Source organism: Nerophis ophidion, linkage group LG22 (genome assembly GCF_033978795.1).
Source record: "Nerophis ophidion isolate RoL-2023_Sa linkage group LG22, RoL_Noph_v1.0, whole genome shotgun sequence".
In the NCBI taxonomy this organism is placed as follows: domain Eukaryota; kingdom Metazoa; phylum Chordata; class Actinopteri; order Syngnathiformes; family Syngnathidae; genus Nerophis; species Nerophis ophidion.
The window spans coordinates 17,864,700-17,880,803 of NC_084632.1; the positions used below are offsets into that span (position 1 = coordinate 17,864,700).

At 38.9% G+C, this 16,104-nt stretch overlaps 1 protein-coding gene across 2 annotated transcripts in view; it reads right to left on the minus strand.

Moving 5' to 3' along the window:
* Window positions 1-558: 558 nt before the first annotated feature.
* Window positions 559-16,104, minus strand: part of kcnn1b (potassium intermediate/small conductance calcium-activated channel, subfamily N, member 1b) — a 28,733-nt gene continuing 13,187 nt past the window's right edge. For both annotated transcript variants that reach the window (XM_061883348.1, XM_061883349.1), the window contains exons 5-10: window positions 15,354-15,772; window positions 13,194-13,335; window positions 7,770-7,880; window positions 7,572-7,699; window positions 4,745-4,814; window positions 559-2,283 (exon numbers count right to left, since the gene is read on the minus strand). In XM_061883348.1, coding sequence (XP_061739332.1) covers window positions 1,996-2,283; window positions 4,745-4,814; window positions 7,572-7,699; window positions 7,770-7,880; window positions 13,194-13,335; window positions 15,354-15,772 — 1,158 coding nt within the window. In that variant the 3' untranslated portion in view covers window positions 559-1,995. The remainder of the gene's footprint in view (window positions 2,284-4,744; window positions 4,815-7,571; window positions 7,700-7,769; window positions 7,881-13,193; window positions 13,336-15,353; window positions 15,773-16,104) is intronic.

The window sequence follows — 16,104 nt, forward strand, 5'->3', positions numbered from 1 at the left end:
TATTTAAACACGCAAATCTAACTATTATCCGTATATTTTAAAATGTTAACACTTACAATATTTGGTTTTATTAAATGCTCTTTTAATTTAGTCGCTACGTTCGGGCGTTAGGTGGGGTAGACCCAGGACGGGACAAGCGGTAGGAAATGGATGGATGGCATTTCCTGAGTAAAGAAGGAAAAAAGGAAAATAGCAAAACGCAAATGTAAACAATCATAAACATATAGTTTGTGCAGTGTTAAGGAAAATACATGTATTAAAAGCATACAAATTAAATTAGACATTTAATGAGTAAGACAAATGATTACACGTTAAATAAAAAAATAATAAAATACAATACAAATTAATTTAACCCCGAAAGGGACAAGCGGTAGGAAATGAATGGATAAATAAATCATTAAATGAAATTAAACACAAAATAAAAATATATCAGTTTGAAAAAGTAGAGACATTAAAGACAATTGAATAAAAAACAATAAAGATAAATATGTAAATATTAACGTGGATCCAATGAAAGAATAACTGGATGACATGTGCTGCTTTATAAGTCTAACTTAATTCATATTATAATTGTAAAGTTGTAGTTCATTTAAAATGTGTCAAATCTTTTTAAGTCGTGTAATTTTTTTCCCCTTGGAAGTCGAGATGATTCATCCATTGCTTTCGGTCCCCTGGGGGGGTAACATATACGGTCCTCTCCAAGGTTTCTCATAGTCATCATTGTCGACGTCCCACTGGGGTGAGTTTTTCCTTGCCCTTATGTGGGCCCTACCTAGGATGTCGTTATGGTTTGTGCAGCCCTGAGGCACTTGTGATTTAGGGCTATATAAATAAACATTGATTGATTGATTATTTGTTCAGTCTTTGACAACAATTATATTGTCTTCTTCCAATGATTTGGTTAACTTAAAACAAATAGTATACGTGATGTTCAGTGACAAATTTAAGTGTTTGTTATTGTAATTTTTCAAATTAATGAATTCATAAGTTAGTGTTTTATTTTTTAATTAATTAACTTAACTTTGATTATATTGAAAGTATTTTTATTTGGAAAGTCTCTAGTATTTTAGATCAAAAGGTCTAAACTTTTTTCAACAAGGGAATGCATACTGAAAAGTCAAGAATGGGGGGGTCGTTTGGATATATTTTTTAATAAAAAATGTTTTTCTCAAAAACATATATATATTTGAAGACAAAACTGTGTTATAGATGACATTACTAGTTACATTCAAATTCTTTGCTCTTTATTTGTAATTTTTTAACAGTTTTTTTTCTTAGAAAGATATGTTATTTGAAAAATGCAACTTTTAAAATGTTAAACCAATAGCAACAAAGCCCATAAATGCTTAAATATTTGAAGAGTCACAATAAATTTGTAACCACAATCATATTTTCACTAAGCACTTGCTTGAATTGGATGTAATTCATGAGCATTATTTTTCCTGAGGGAGCTCTCCCCAGAAGGAATTAATAAAGTACTATCTATCTATCTATCTATCTATCTAAATCCATTTACAGCCAAAGCGAACACAAGAAAAAATATTTTTTTATGTGCTTAAGTCATATAAAGACATCATAGTTAAAGCAGGGGACTCAAAAAGCACAAAATATTTGGAAAAACATTATTGTGGAAGAATAATTTACCTGCCAACTTGTTTTGAGGTTGATTATAGTCTACTTAGGTTATATTATGTTCAAAATAGCTAACCACAATGTTTCCAAACCCCTTCTTAGTTTAAACACATTTTAATACAGTCTATGCTTGATTCACACAAAATAATACACAATAAAGACAGGGAGAATAAAGAAAATCAAAAGAAAATCAAAAGAAAATCTTCATAACGTTAAAGTACTTAAATTTGTGAGTAATAACTGGAAAAATAATGAGCTGCCCTTCCCGCAGTCCTATTATTTGGAGCTGCTCTGTACTCAAAATGTACACATTGCATAAAAGTTGCCAAAACAACCAGTTTTACGTGAAAAGTTTGAAGCTGATCAGCTGTATGGCATCTGCGATGAGGCGGGTCCCGCAGGACCGAGCAGCCCGGCGGGAACAGAGCAGCACTCTGAGCTCAGGGAGGAGGACAGGAAGTGGACGCGACAGGCCAAGTCATCCAGGAAGTCTTTTTGAATCTTAGTTATTGCTTGAGAGAGCACATCAGGCAGCGAGTGCATGTTGGCCAGCATGAAGTCCAGTTTGTTCTCCAGGGCCGCAATCCTGCGGTCCAGCTCCTCGCTGCGATGCTGCAGGTCCGACACCAGATCGTACATCATGTTCTGAGTCTGCGGAGTAATAAGACGGGAGAAATGTGGAAAAAAAATAAGAAGTTGGACCTCTGCATATTCGAAGAGTACAATTAAACAATAAAACATACCATTGAGTATTTAAACTTAGCATATCCTGACCAACATTGGATTGCTTTTATATGTTACTATGGTAATCTAATTTCCTACTATGGTCATCTACTTCACAGCAGCTCAGACGAGGCACCAAGCAGTGTGGGCGGGAAACGTTTCCACAGACAAGGAAGGAGCTTTTCACAACAAAGTTCTAAAGCTTAGTGATATATCAGATACATCAGATTGTGGATGGGTTTATTTTGTACCCTTCGCGTTCATATTTCACCGTTTGTTGAATTTTTGTTGCGTTTCATTTGATTGTAGAATATGTCGATCGAAAGGGGGTGTGATATTCATATTTTGTCAATATTCAGTGTTTTATCGTTAATAGAAAAATTTAAAAATGTCATTACATTTTTTAAGGCGGTCTGTCATAACGTTTTTAGCATTCAATTAAACATTATTGTGAATTTTTGTATTAGTGTCTCTAAAAATAGATATCCTGGCCACCCAAACACATTTTTTTCTCTAAATGTGGCCCCTGAGTGAAAATAATTGCCCAGGCCTGGCTTAAATTAAGCCTCAAAGCACCCCTTTAGGTCCTCTCCTTTTTGCCAATTATTTTTCAGAATGGGATTGATGTAAGTAAAGTGTTGCTTGTTTACTTCAGATGAAGTCAGTAGTCATTTGTTCAACTCCTTTACTTTTATACTAGAGGTGTTCCTCAAGGTTCCGTTTTAAGTCCTCTCTTTTTCATCATTTGGGCTATTCAACTGGTGGCCCGCCAGTTCAGTTGAAAAAAAAAATTTGTAAGAGACTCAGGTGTTTTAAACAATTTGCTACTAAATATCTAAGTGCTGTCATAGAGGTGATTTTTGATGAGATTTTTTTGCAGAAAGTCCTCAAAAACAGCAGAGCGTTCCTGTCCCTCTGACAAAATAAATAGTCCAACATAAAATGTCTACTGTAGAGGACACCGGTTCAACGGAATATACAAAATATGACTTACAGTGGAATGAGAAGTACGGCACCCCGGTCCTTAACTTTCTAGAAATGTGGCCCTCAAAATACTTCAGTTGAATATCCCTGCAATATCTTATTTATATCATATGCATTACTTACTGTACAAAAGGTCTATATAATTAATTAATAAATAACAAAAAAATGTTTTTAGAAGATTGTTAACACATTGGGACGGCGTGGCGCAGTTGAGAAAGTGGCCGTGCGCAACCTGAGGACCCCTGGTTCAATCCCCACCTAGTACCAACTTCGTCACGTCCGTTGTGTCCTTGAGCAAGACACGTCACCCTTGCTCCTGATGGGTGCTGGTTAGCGCCCTGCATTGCAGCTCCCTCCGTCAGTGTGTGAATGTGTGTGTGAATGGGTGAATGTGGAAGTAGTGTCAAAGCGCTTTGAGTACCTTGAAGGTAGAAAAGCGCTATACAAGTACAACCCATTTACCATTTACATTTTTTATGCTGCCCTTTGTGGAAATTCACTTATCACAATCGGGATTGGAACCAACTAACAGCAATGAATGAAAAACAACTGTATTCAATACATATTTTATACATTCCAGACAGGTTAAATTTAAGCAAGGGCAACATCTGGCCCGACACAGTAATTAACGTGGTCGGCCAAGTCATTTACCATGGCGCGCCACATCATTTATATGGCCTATGAAAGGCCGAGCGTAATAAAACCCCTTCTGGTTAAATGTATTTGTTCTTTTGAATTTGACGTATCGCATATGTTATATATTTTAACATTAACCTAAACATGCAACAAGATGTTGCAAGCATTTTTTTCCTCTTAAATTCCTGCTGTTCACTTGGACTTACGATTTCAGAGCATGTTATCCATCGCTCCGTTTGTAAAACATATAATATGTAGCATATTATAAAATGTTACATAGTATTATTGGTTGGAGGGGCCGTAGGCGCAAACTGGCAGCCACGCTTCCGTCAGTCTACCCCAGGGCAGCTGTGGCTACGAATGATGGGTTCGCACTTCTCTGTGAAGCGCTTTGAGTGTCTAGAAAAGCGCTATCCATCCATCCATTTTCTACCGCTTATTCCCTTTGGGGTCGCGGGGGGCGCTGGTGCCTATCTCAGCTACAATAGGGCGGAAGGCACGGTACACCCTGGACAAGTCGCTACCTCATCGCAGGGCCAACACAGACAGACAACATTCACACACACAGCTATATAAATCTAATCCCTTATTATTATTAGTATGTGTGTAACGAGGCTATTCTATTATGTTAATATTCACATATACTCACATATATAAAAGGGCTTCTGAGATCAGCCAATGAACTAAATCAACAGCTTTCACCAAATTTTGACAGATTATTGCTGAATATTTTTGATTTGAAAAAGTGAAAGCTATATTTTGTACCTACCTTTGCAAGATCCGCAATGGTGTTGGCTTGGTCAGTTAGCTTCCTTTGCTCCATTTTAACTTTGCGCAGTCTTAAACAAAACAAAGTTACGTACATTTTAGTCAGGACAAACAACTTAAGACAGACAGTAGCTTCATTTTCGCTCAAAAAATGTCAATGCAAAAATGAATGTTTATCAGCCCCTCCAGGATTCCGCAGTCTTTTTTTTTTTTTTTTTGTGATTGCTGCGGCTTAAAGCCTAAATTTGCGGCAGCTTTTTAAAAACGTGGCAATGTTTTGAGACTTATTTTTTTCCGACGACATTGAACTTGTGATTTTATGAATTTGTCATAAGTGTTTTAAGTGTTCATTGCAACCTGTACTTCAAAACATCGTTTTATACGGCACAGACTTATAAATAGACCTGAGATGAAAATATAAGCATATATCCAGAGTGCAATGTCAAATCGGGATTGGAACCAACTAACAGCAATATGACTTACAGTTTTCACTAAAACTAGTTGTTAGAATAATCATGTATATATATTATCACACAACTTTAGTATGCTTAAAGTCCGTTGCTATAGCTATTAGCTATTGTGTTCAAGCTGTATTTTTCCAATCTGTGCAAGGACAAAACTTCTTGTCTGAGGGGTGGCCTCAGCCGCAGATGTTATCTCTTTTTTAGCCCGCTAACAGCTAATGACCCCAAGGACCTCAATGCAGATAAGACGACAGCACGCAGACAAAGCAAAGACAAGGCGAAATCACAATGCCCCCAGCACATTCCGACACGTATTGTGCGCACTGGACCTGCTTTTCATGATATATGTGACCACTCCTTTTAGAGGTGGCCTCAGTGATGTTGACTGGGGAACTCCTGAATAAATTGAGAGACGCGGGTGCTGTACCTTAGAGTGTAGGGTGAGAGTGTGACTTAAGTGTGCAGCTCCATGCGTTCTCCTCATGAGCTAAATTGAACTCTGTCTCTGCATGATTCCTTGCTTCTTGTCTGATTAATAGATGTCATCAGTGTTTGAACCTAACACTAGTAATAATGGTAATTGTAATTATAAAAAGAAAAGCAAACAGTCTTCCAAAGCCCAAATTTTAAGAACATTGGTGAACTATTGAGTAAGCTACAGAGGTCATTTCTGTTTTTAAATGAGAGCTTATCATCACACATCAATTTCTCTAACATGTATATGCTGCCTCTTTGCTAGGTCATCGTTGCAAATGAAAATGTGTTTTTAATAGCCTTACCCTGGATAAATAATGTTTTAATAAATATATAAACATATAAAAGTCATGACGCCAGCATGTTTCTACATGCTTGTATACTATATAAGTCTTAGCAGCATAGACATGAACCAAAACTAAGTCTGAGCTACAGTATGTGGAAGGACAACAATTGTGCAGTTTAAACAATAAAGAGTTCATATCTTGTTTCACATCCGCACAAGCAGTAAACACAAGTTTGGATTAGACCAATGATTCTCAAACTGTGGTACACCAAATATTTAATTCATTAAATTAAATTAATTCATTGTTGCTTTTTATTTTTATTCTTATTGTAAAATGTTTGTATTTTGTTTCCATTTATACCCCCATTATTTGCTTTTTACTTTTTAAATTTGATCTCAATTCTACACTGCTGCTGGAATTTAAATTTTCCTGTGGGAACTCTCTTTAAGGAATCAATAAAGTATCCATCTATCTATCTATTATTTATGTACAGTGTTTTATTGTCCTATATTTAAAGACAGTGTTACCGTTCAAACACTGTAATGTTACAGTGGCCAAAATAATAAATATACTTGTTAAATAAAACATCTGCATTGTTTTTAATGAATATTTAGGCCAACTACGCTACTGTCATTTTAATGCCGGTCATTATGGTGGTACTTGGAGAGCCAAGTGTTTACTTGTTACCGGGTGAAAAACTTTGAGAACCATTGGATTAGACCAGGGGTGTCAAACTCATTTTAGCTCATGGGCCGCATGGAGGAAAATCTGTGCACACGCGGGCCTGACTAATAAAATCATGGAATTAAAACTACAAAGTAAAGACAACTTCAGATTGTTGTCTTTGTCTTTCTTCAGCCGAAAAAAGAACAAAAAACATTTTGAAGATATTACAATAAAAAATATAGAAAAAAATACCGGCCCCAGCAAAGTTTAGATCCATGAAGGAAATAAGAAAGTGAATGAATGTTTATAACTGAACAAATTTACACATGCATAAAAATGTGTTTTCTTTTGTATTATTTTTTTTTAATAAATTAAGGAATGTTTATTACAACCTTTTTCCAAAACACAATATAAAATGTGAGATATAACAGGTTAATGCTTACATGTAAAGTTTGTATTCAAAATGGTTACAAAAAAGTGGGAACCCAAACATTTATTGTGAGAGCCCATTTTTATGACTTGATGGGGTCCCTGGAACTCCATTCTGAAAATTCTTAGCACCAACACTGATGGAGTATTGGTGCGTGCAAAACAGCAAAAGGCGGCTGTGGCCTGCGGGCCGGTTCTGATACTAATCAAATATCATCCCAGGGGCCATAGATCATTCATTTGTGGGCTGGATCTGGCCCGCTGGTCTTGACTTTGACACATAAGGATTAGATAGTTTAGACAAATTTGATTGTGTTTTGGCAAATATGGGAAGTTGTGAACAATACACAGAGTTGAAAGGCTGCACATCATTCACAGGGATTTGTTAAATTTGCATGAATTGGCACAATGGCAACATTTGGAGGGACTAATTTAATATAAGCAAGGTTATTGAAAGTCACAGTGATGAATGACTTTAGAATGTGTAACACGACAAATGCATACGCACTGATGGATGGCTTGCAGGAATTTCCGCTGATGGTGGCGCACTCGTGCACGATCCACTTTCTTCACCAGCTTGGTGTGCTTGTAGATCAGCCACGTCTCTCTCAACACATTGGCTGCTGTGTTTTTTATCTGAGAGCCAAAACAAGAAGATACATCCTTGTTTGGATATCAATAAAACAAAACAAAATACATGTCGGACCTTTTTATAGAGCTGCGTATCCATCATGAAGTTATGGACGTGCTTCTCAGCTCGGGTGAGTTCGGACTTCCTTGCCACCACAGCAACCACCAACGCTGTACAGCCTGCTCCCTGAGGGCAGAAGCAGTAAACACAGTAATTACACCAGGCTCTGTGACAATGTGGGTATGAGTACACCATGAAAGTTGTTAGAATAAACAAATGGGGGATTTTATTTAGCTCACACAGATTCATATAAAAAGGAGCAAGGCATTTTGTTTAAGTTTGTACTATCAATCCTTTTATTTTGTGTATATTCCTGCAACGTGCCCTTGGTGATGACTCTACAGAAGGGGTCCCCAAAATACGGTCCACTAGCAGAATCTGGCCCACCAGTGTCCACATTCTGGCCCCCGGGTCGTCCCAAGTTTAAGTACAAAATTATTTAAAACTATGAATGAACACATGTGGAGTTATGTCCTTAAGAAAAAAAGGTAAAATAACTGAAACCTAGTTTTATATTGTAGTTTCTTCAAAAAATCCACCCTTTGCTCTGATTACTGCTTTGCACACTCTTGGCATTCTCTCGATGAGCTTCAAGAGGTAGCCACCTGAAATGATTTTCACTTCACAGGTGTGCTTGAAGCTGGTCCAGAGAATGCCAAGAGTGTGCAAAGCAGTATTCAGAGCAAAGGCTGGGTGTTTTGAAGAAACTAGAATACAAAACATGTTTTCAGTTATTTCACTTTTTTTTTGTTAAGCACATAACTCCACATGTGTTCATTCATAGTTTTGATGCCTTCAGTGACAATCTACAATGTAAATAGTCATGAAAATAAAGAAAACACATTGAATGAGCAGAAGGTGTGTTGAAACTTTTGGCCTGTGCTGTGTGTGTGTGTGTGTGTGTATATGTATATATATATATATATATATATATATATATATATATATATATATATATATATATATATATATATATCAATCAATCAATCAATGTTTACTTATATAGCCCTAAATCACTAGTGTCTCAAAGGGCTGCACAAACCACTACGACATCCTCGGTAGGCCCACATAAGGGCAAGGAAAACTCACACCCAGTGGGACACCGGTGACGATAATGACCCAGTGGGACGTCGGTGACAATGATGACTATGAGAACATGATACTGTGATACTGATGATACTGATGACTATGAGAACATATGAGAACATGATACTGTGAAAGATCAATCCATAATGGATCCAACACAGTCGCGAGAGTCCAGTCCAAAGCGGATCCAACACAGCAGCGAGAGTCCCGTTCACAGCGGAGCCAGCAGGAAACCATCCCAAGCGGAGGCTGATCAGCAGCGCAGAGATGTCCCCAGCCGATACACAGGCGAGCAGTACACGGCCACCGGATCGGACCGGACTCCCTCCACAAAGGAGAGTGGGACATAGAAGAAAAAGAAAAGAAACGGCAGATCAACTGGTCTAAAAAGGGAGTCTATTTAAAGGCTAGAGTAGACAAATGAGTTTTAAGGTGAGACTTAAATGCTTCTACTGAGGTGGCATCTCGAACTGTTACCGGGAGGGCATTCCAGAGTACTGGAGCCCGAAATGAAAAAGCTCTACAGCCCGCAGACTTTTTTTGGGCTTTGGGGATCACTAATAAGCCGGAGTCCTTTGAACGCAGATTTCTTGCCGGGACATATGGTACAATACAATCGGCAAGATAGGATGGAGCTAGACCGTGTAGTATTTTATACGTAAGTAGTAAAACCTTAAAGTCACATCTTAAGTGCACAGGAAGCCAGTGCAGGTGAGCCAGTACAGGCGTAATGTGATCAAACTTTCTTGTTCTTGTCAAAAGTCTAGCAGCCGCATTTTGTACCAACTGTAATCTTTTAATGCTAGATATGGGGAGACCCGAAAATAATACGTTACAGTAGTCGAGGGGAGACGTAACAAACGCATGGATAATGATCTCAGCGTCTTTAGTGGACAGAATGGAGCGAATTTTAGCGATATTGCGGAGATGAAAGAAGGCCGTTTTAGTAACGCTTTTAATGTGTGCCTCAAAGGAGAGAGTTGGGTCGAAGATAATACCCAGATTCTTTACCGTGTCGCCTTGTTTAATTGTTTGGTTGTCAAATGTTAGAGTTGTATTATTAAATAGAGTTCGGTGTCTAGCAGGACCGATAATCAGCATTTCCGTTTTTTTGGCGTTGAGTTGCAAAAAGTTAGCGGACATCCATTGTTTAATTTCATTAAGACACGCCTCCAGCTGACTACAATCCGGCATGTTGGTCAGCTTTAGGGGCATGTAGAGTTTGGTGTCATCAGCATAACAGTGAAAGCTAACACCGTATTTGCGTATGATGTCACCTAGCGGCAGCATGTAGATGCTGAAGAGTGCAGGGCCAAGGACCGAACCCTGGGGAACTCCACACGTTACCTTAACGTAGTCCGAGGTCACATTGTTATGGGAGACACACTGCATCCTATCAGTAAGATAAGAGTTAAACCAAGACAGGGCTAAGTCTGACATACCAATTCGTGTTTTGATACGTTCTAATAAAATATTATGATCGACAGTATCGAAAGCAGCGCTAAGATCGAGGAGCAGCAACATAGATGACGCATCAGAGTCCATCGTTAGCAATAGATCATTAGTCATTTTTGCGAGGGCTGTCTCCGTTGAGTGATTTGCCCTGAAACCGGATTGAAAGGTTTCACATAGATTGTTAGACGCTAAGTGTTCATTTAACTGCTCCGCAACAATTTTTTCGAGGATTTTTTAAATAAAGGGAAGGTGAGACACCGGTCGGTAGTTTACCATGAGGTCAGGATCGAGGTTAGGTCTTTTAAGAAGAGGATGAATAACCGCTTTTTTGAATGCTAGGGGAACAGTGCCCGAGGAAAGTGATAAGTTTATAATATTTAGCACTGATGGACCTAATAATACAAAGAGCTCCTTGATCAGTTTCCCAGGAAGAGGGTCAAGTAAACATGTTGTTTGTTTTATTCCATTTACACGTTGTAACAATTCCTCTAATGTTATTTCCTCAAAACGAGAGAAACTATTTTGGAGGGCAGTACCCGCCGTATATACAATCGTATCTGTTAATAGAACCCCGTTGTAGCTGGGACGCATTGTCTTTAATCTCCTTTCTAATGACTTCAATTTTCTTACTAAAGAATTGCATAAAGTCATCAGCTGAGTGGGTGGAGCTACTGGAAGGAGTCCCTTGTTGGGTTAGCGATGCTACCGTACTAAACAAAAATTTAGGATCGTTTTTATTACGGTGGATGAGATTTGAGTAATAATTATGCTTTAGCTAAGTTAAGCATGCGTTTGTAAGTTATTAAACCATCACTCCATGCTTGATGGTGCACCTCAAGTTTAGTCGTGCGGGATTTGCGTTCCAGCTTTCTGCATAATAATTTCTGAGCTCTAATTTCTTCTGTAAACCACGGGGTGCGCTTTTTTGGAGCCTTTTTTAACTTTAGCGGTGCTATGTTATCAATGGTTTCGCGCAGGGCGTCGTTAAAGTTGTTAGTGAGGTTATCAATAGAGCCCACATATTTTGGGAATGGTGCCATTACCGAGGGCAGTAGGTCAGCAAGAGTTGTCGTTGTGGCCGGAATAATGTTGCGGCTACTATAGCAGTTATTATTATTATTAGTTTGACGAACATGCGTCTGAACCTCGAATTTTATAAGGTAATGATCGGACAATGCTTTAGTATACGGGAGTATCGTAACTTTGGAAGCGGTGATACCCCTGACAAGCACTAGGTCTATCGTATTACCGTTGCGATGCGTGGGTTCATTTATTATTTGTGTGAGACCACAGCTATCAATTATAGTCTGGAGCGCTACGCACGGTGGGTCCAATGGGGTATTCATATAATGGGTTGTACTTGTATAGCGCTTTTCTACCTTCAAGGTACTCAAAGCGCTTTGACACTACTTCCACATTTACCCATTCACACACACATTCACACACTGATGGAGGAAGCTGCCATGCAAGGCGCCAACCAGCACCCATCAGGAGCAAGGGTGAAGTGTCTTGCTCAGGACACAACGGACGTGACGAGGTTGGTACTAGGTGGGAATTGAACCAGGGACGCTCGGGTTGCGCACAGCCACTCTCCCCACTGCGCCACTTTAATATGGATATTAAAGTCCCCCATTATGATTATATTATCGGCGTGTGTCAGTAGATCAGCAACGAACTCTGAGAATTCATTGATAAAGTCCGAATAGGGCCCTGGGGGGCGGTAGATAACAGCCAGGTGTAGAGGCAGCGGTGTGACAGACCTCATAGTAAGCACCTCAAACGATTTATATTTATTATTTATGTTAGGACTAAGGTTAAAGTTTTCGTTGTATATTAGTGCGACCCCCCCACCCCTTTTAAGCGGACGGGCAATATGCGCATGTGTAAAGTTAGGAGGACATGCGGACATATATATATCCATCCATCTTCTACTGCTTATTCCCTTCGGGGTCGCGGGGGGAGCTGGAGCCTATCTCAGCTACAATCGGGTGGAAGGCGGGGCACACCCTGGGACCTCATCGCAGGGCCAACACAGATAGACAGACAACATTATGTTGCGGTTAATTGTATTCTTTCTTCATCAACTCCTGCTTCGGTAAGACTGCATGGCCACTTCGACAGGTGTGCCGCCATCGAAAGTGTGCCGCCAGCCGCTCAAATGTTCCCCAAGTATTAACGTCAACCAGAAGTAATGGACTAGGCGCGTGGCGTCTTTAACAATTTTTAATATATATATATATATACATATATATATATGTCTTTGGAAGTGGGAGGAAGCCGGAGTACCCGGAGGGAACCCACTCTTTCACGGGGAGAACATGCAAACTCCACACAGAAAGATCCCGAGCCTGGATTTGAACCCAGGACTGCAGGACCTTCCAAAGACATGCACCTGGGGATAGGTTGATTGGCAACACTAAATTGGCCCTAGTGTGTGAATGTTGTCTGTCTATTTGTGTTGACGCTGCGATGAGGTGGCGACTTGTCCAGGGTGTACCCCGCCTTCCGCCCGATTGTAGCTGAGATAGGCGCCAGCACCCCCGCGACCCCAAAAGGGAATAAGCGGTAGAAAATGGATGGATGGATATATATATATATATATATATATATATATATATATAAAATGATTCAATTTACTGCGTCATACACTTACTTATATGAATTATTGTGGCCACTAGATGTCGCCAAAAACTAACACTCCACTTCAAAAACATGAGACAAAAGGTTAGTGTTTACATACCTACCACCCAATGTTATTATGATTCAATTTTATCAAGCCTTTTGTAACATTCCACACTACAAAATAATAAAAGTGTGTGCTAAGATTGGTGCTGATATTGTTTGAATTTCACATAGGTATCGGCCAAAAGTCAAGTGTACAATTTGAATGTGCCTTACCATGATTCCTGTTAACAAGCAAACTCCCTTTCCACAGTAAGTGTGAGGCACCATGTCGCCATAGCCAATGGACAGGAAGGTGATGGAGATCAGCCACATGGCTCCCAGAAAGGTGCTGGTCACCTCCTGTGCATCGTGATACCTTTTGAAACACAACACCACCTTGTCAGTTTTATACTGTAGAACACAGGTACATTATGGAGGAGGAGGAGAAGGGGTTTGGGGTCGATATAAATATGGATAGTGTCAATACCAAGGGTGAAGATACCGATAGTTTGTATGTTGTTCATATCGTTGTATTAAGTGATTCTCAAACTTTTTTTTTTTCAACCAAGTACCATTTCAGAAAAAACTTGGCTCTCCAAGTCCCACCATAATGACTAACTTTAAAATACAATAGCGTAGTAGGCCTAGGTATTCATTAAATCAAGGCAGAGGTTTTATTTTTTATTTTCTTTTATTAATGTAATGTTAAACACAGTTTAAAACAGCAACACTGCGTTTAATTATAGGACAACGAAACACTGTACCTTAATCAAGTGATTATTTGGCGTACCACTAGAGGAAGCCCATGTACCACAGTTTGAGAATCCCTGGCTATATAAATTTACAAATTCAGGGTTTGTGGGCAAAAAAACAAAAGATTTGAGTCACGAGCCAATAGTATTTTTTGCTTTTGTGTAATTATTTTAAACTATTGACTTTATTTTGCTAAATTGTATGAAATAAAATGGAATAATTTTATTAGTTGAGTTACGAGCCAATAGTCTTTTTTGCTTTTTTGTGTAATTATTTCAAACTATTGACTTTATTTTTGCTAAATTGTACGAAATAAAGGGGAATAATTTTATTATTTAGTTAAATTCCTTGTATTATATTTGTTTAAATATTCAAAAATCTGATATATGTACAGCATTTTGTCTTTGTCCTGTGTATTTTATGTTTTAAATAGGAGTCTCCATATTTTTCAAATGTTTTACTGATAGGAGCCTTCAGCATTGGCTGATACCGATATTGATTCCACACGATACCAGACCGAATCATAAATACTTTTATCATTATGCAGTGTGGAATGTTACAAAAAGGTTCGACCAAGGGAAATTAGTTGAACAAAGAACACTGGTTGGTATGAAAAACACTAACTTCTCTAATATTAATAATCTGGAATGGATTTATGATGTCATTAAATTGAAGTGGAGAGCTAATTGTTTTTTTGTTGACACTAGTGGTCACAAAAATAATTAGTTTAAACTTATGACACAGTAAGATGAATGATGCGGACACGTTTGCTACTGGGTACTTTAATTATTTGATACTTGGTTATAATGACATGTGTTGAGATTTAGACATCAATATTGTTAAATTAAGTAAAACATTTTTCACATGCTTAGCTGTTGCGTAGCTGCTAGCCCTTTGTAAAAAAAAAAAAAACTAAAATACAAGAAAAGACCAAATTTATTTGCTTATTCAAGAACATTTAGTTTCTAACCGCAGGACTGCTTGTATCGGAGATTTTAGATCCTATATCGGACCGATATCAACATCAGATCGGGACACCGGTAGTTCAGATATAACATCAAATCATGACCAGCAAATGAAAGGCAAAGTTAAAAAAAGTTATAGTAAAAAGTATCAGTGTCAGCATCCTAATCCTGGAGACTTAATCCTAACGCTCTCAAACGATACTGTACATCTTAAAACCAGATTGATCACACTTTTGAATGTTGATTATTGCAATTAATCGCAGTAAATCCCTTGCTTTCATAATACAAATTAGCTTTACAAATACCCTAATACTTTGATACAAATGCAATTGTATTTTCAAAATGTCACACAAACATTGTGTATATTATTTTATTAAAATCATGTCATTTATTTGCTCAAAACTTTGTAAAAATGTGGTTTAAAGTCCTGCCAGGGTGTATTTGGAAGGTAAATTTGCCACAATCGGTGTCTTCTCACTGGTGTATAGATTGACCCTTATCACTGACCGTATAACAACCCGCGCTACCTTTCGGGTAACACATTTTGTGATCAATCCGTGTATATACATGATTAGTGTGATAATTTTTTCGACAGCCCTAGTTGATACTAACATTTGCATCATCACCCATCCCTTTTGTCGACGGAAGCCGCATGAAAAAGAAGTAGTGCTGATACCTCTCACATATGCGCACTGTCCATGCTGCGATGATCCAACAGGACACACTGAACACCAGCAGGACAGTGCCGGGGCAGATGGTCATCAGGGTCTTCATGACAAAACGGGTGTCAAAACTAATCTTGTTGAGCGCCCCGATGCTGCGGGACGAAGCGTCGGTGAAGAGCTTGCTGTGGAGCAGCATGACTCGGCCGATCAGGTAGAGGCGCAGGAACATGGGGACGGACAGGATGATGTCCACGTCGGCGTCCGCTACCGACGTGGCGTAGCTGAAGGCCAGGCGAGCAGTCCAGCTGAACACATACTGTCCCGGGATGGGATGGATGGCGCAGACGAAGAGCTCCAACAACACCAAGAGAACCCGCTCAAATGTGACAGCGATCCTCCAGTCGTCTGCACCGTTGTCCACCATGAACAGCTGAGGAAAGGACAGTCAGTCCTTTAGTTCCTCAATAGAGCATGGATACCAAAAGAAGAAAGTACATACTTAAATATCGTATTAGGGCTGGGCGATTTATTACTATAGTCGATATATCGTTTGTTTGTCTCTGTGCAATATAGAAAATGACTATATCGTGATATTCGAGTATACGTTCTCACACAGTTGCTTTTAGCTGCGGGCATTACACTACAGGCGTTTCTCACTCTTTGTTGTCTCTCCTTCTCACAGACATTAAACAAGCACACTTTTTTTTTTACATACGTCACATTTGTATACGCCCTCGTGGAGCAGAGCGGTAGTGGCATGGG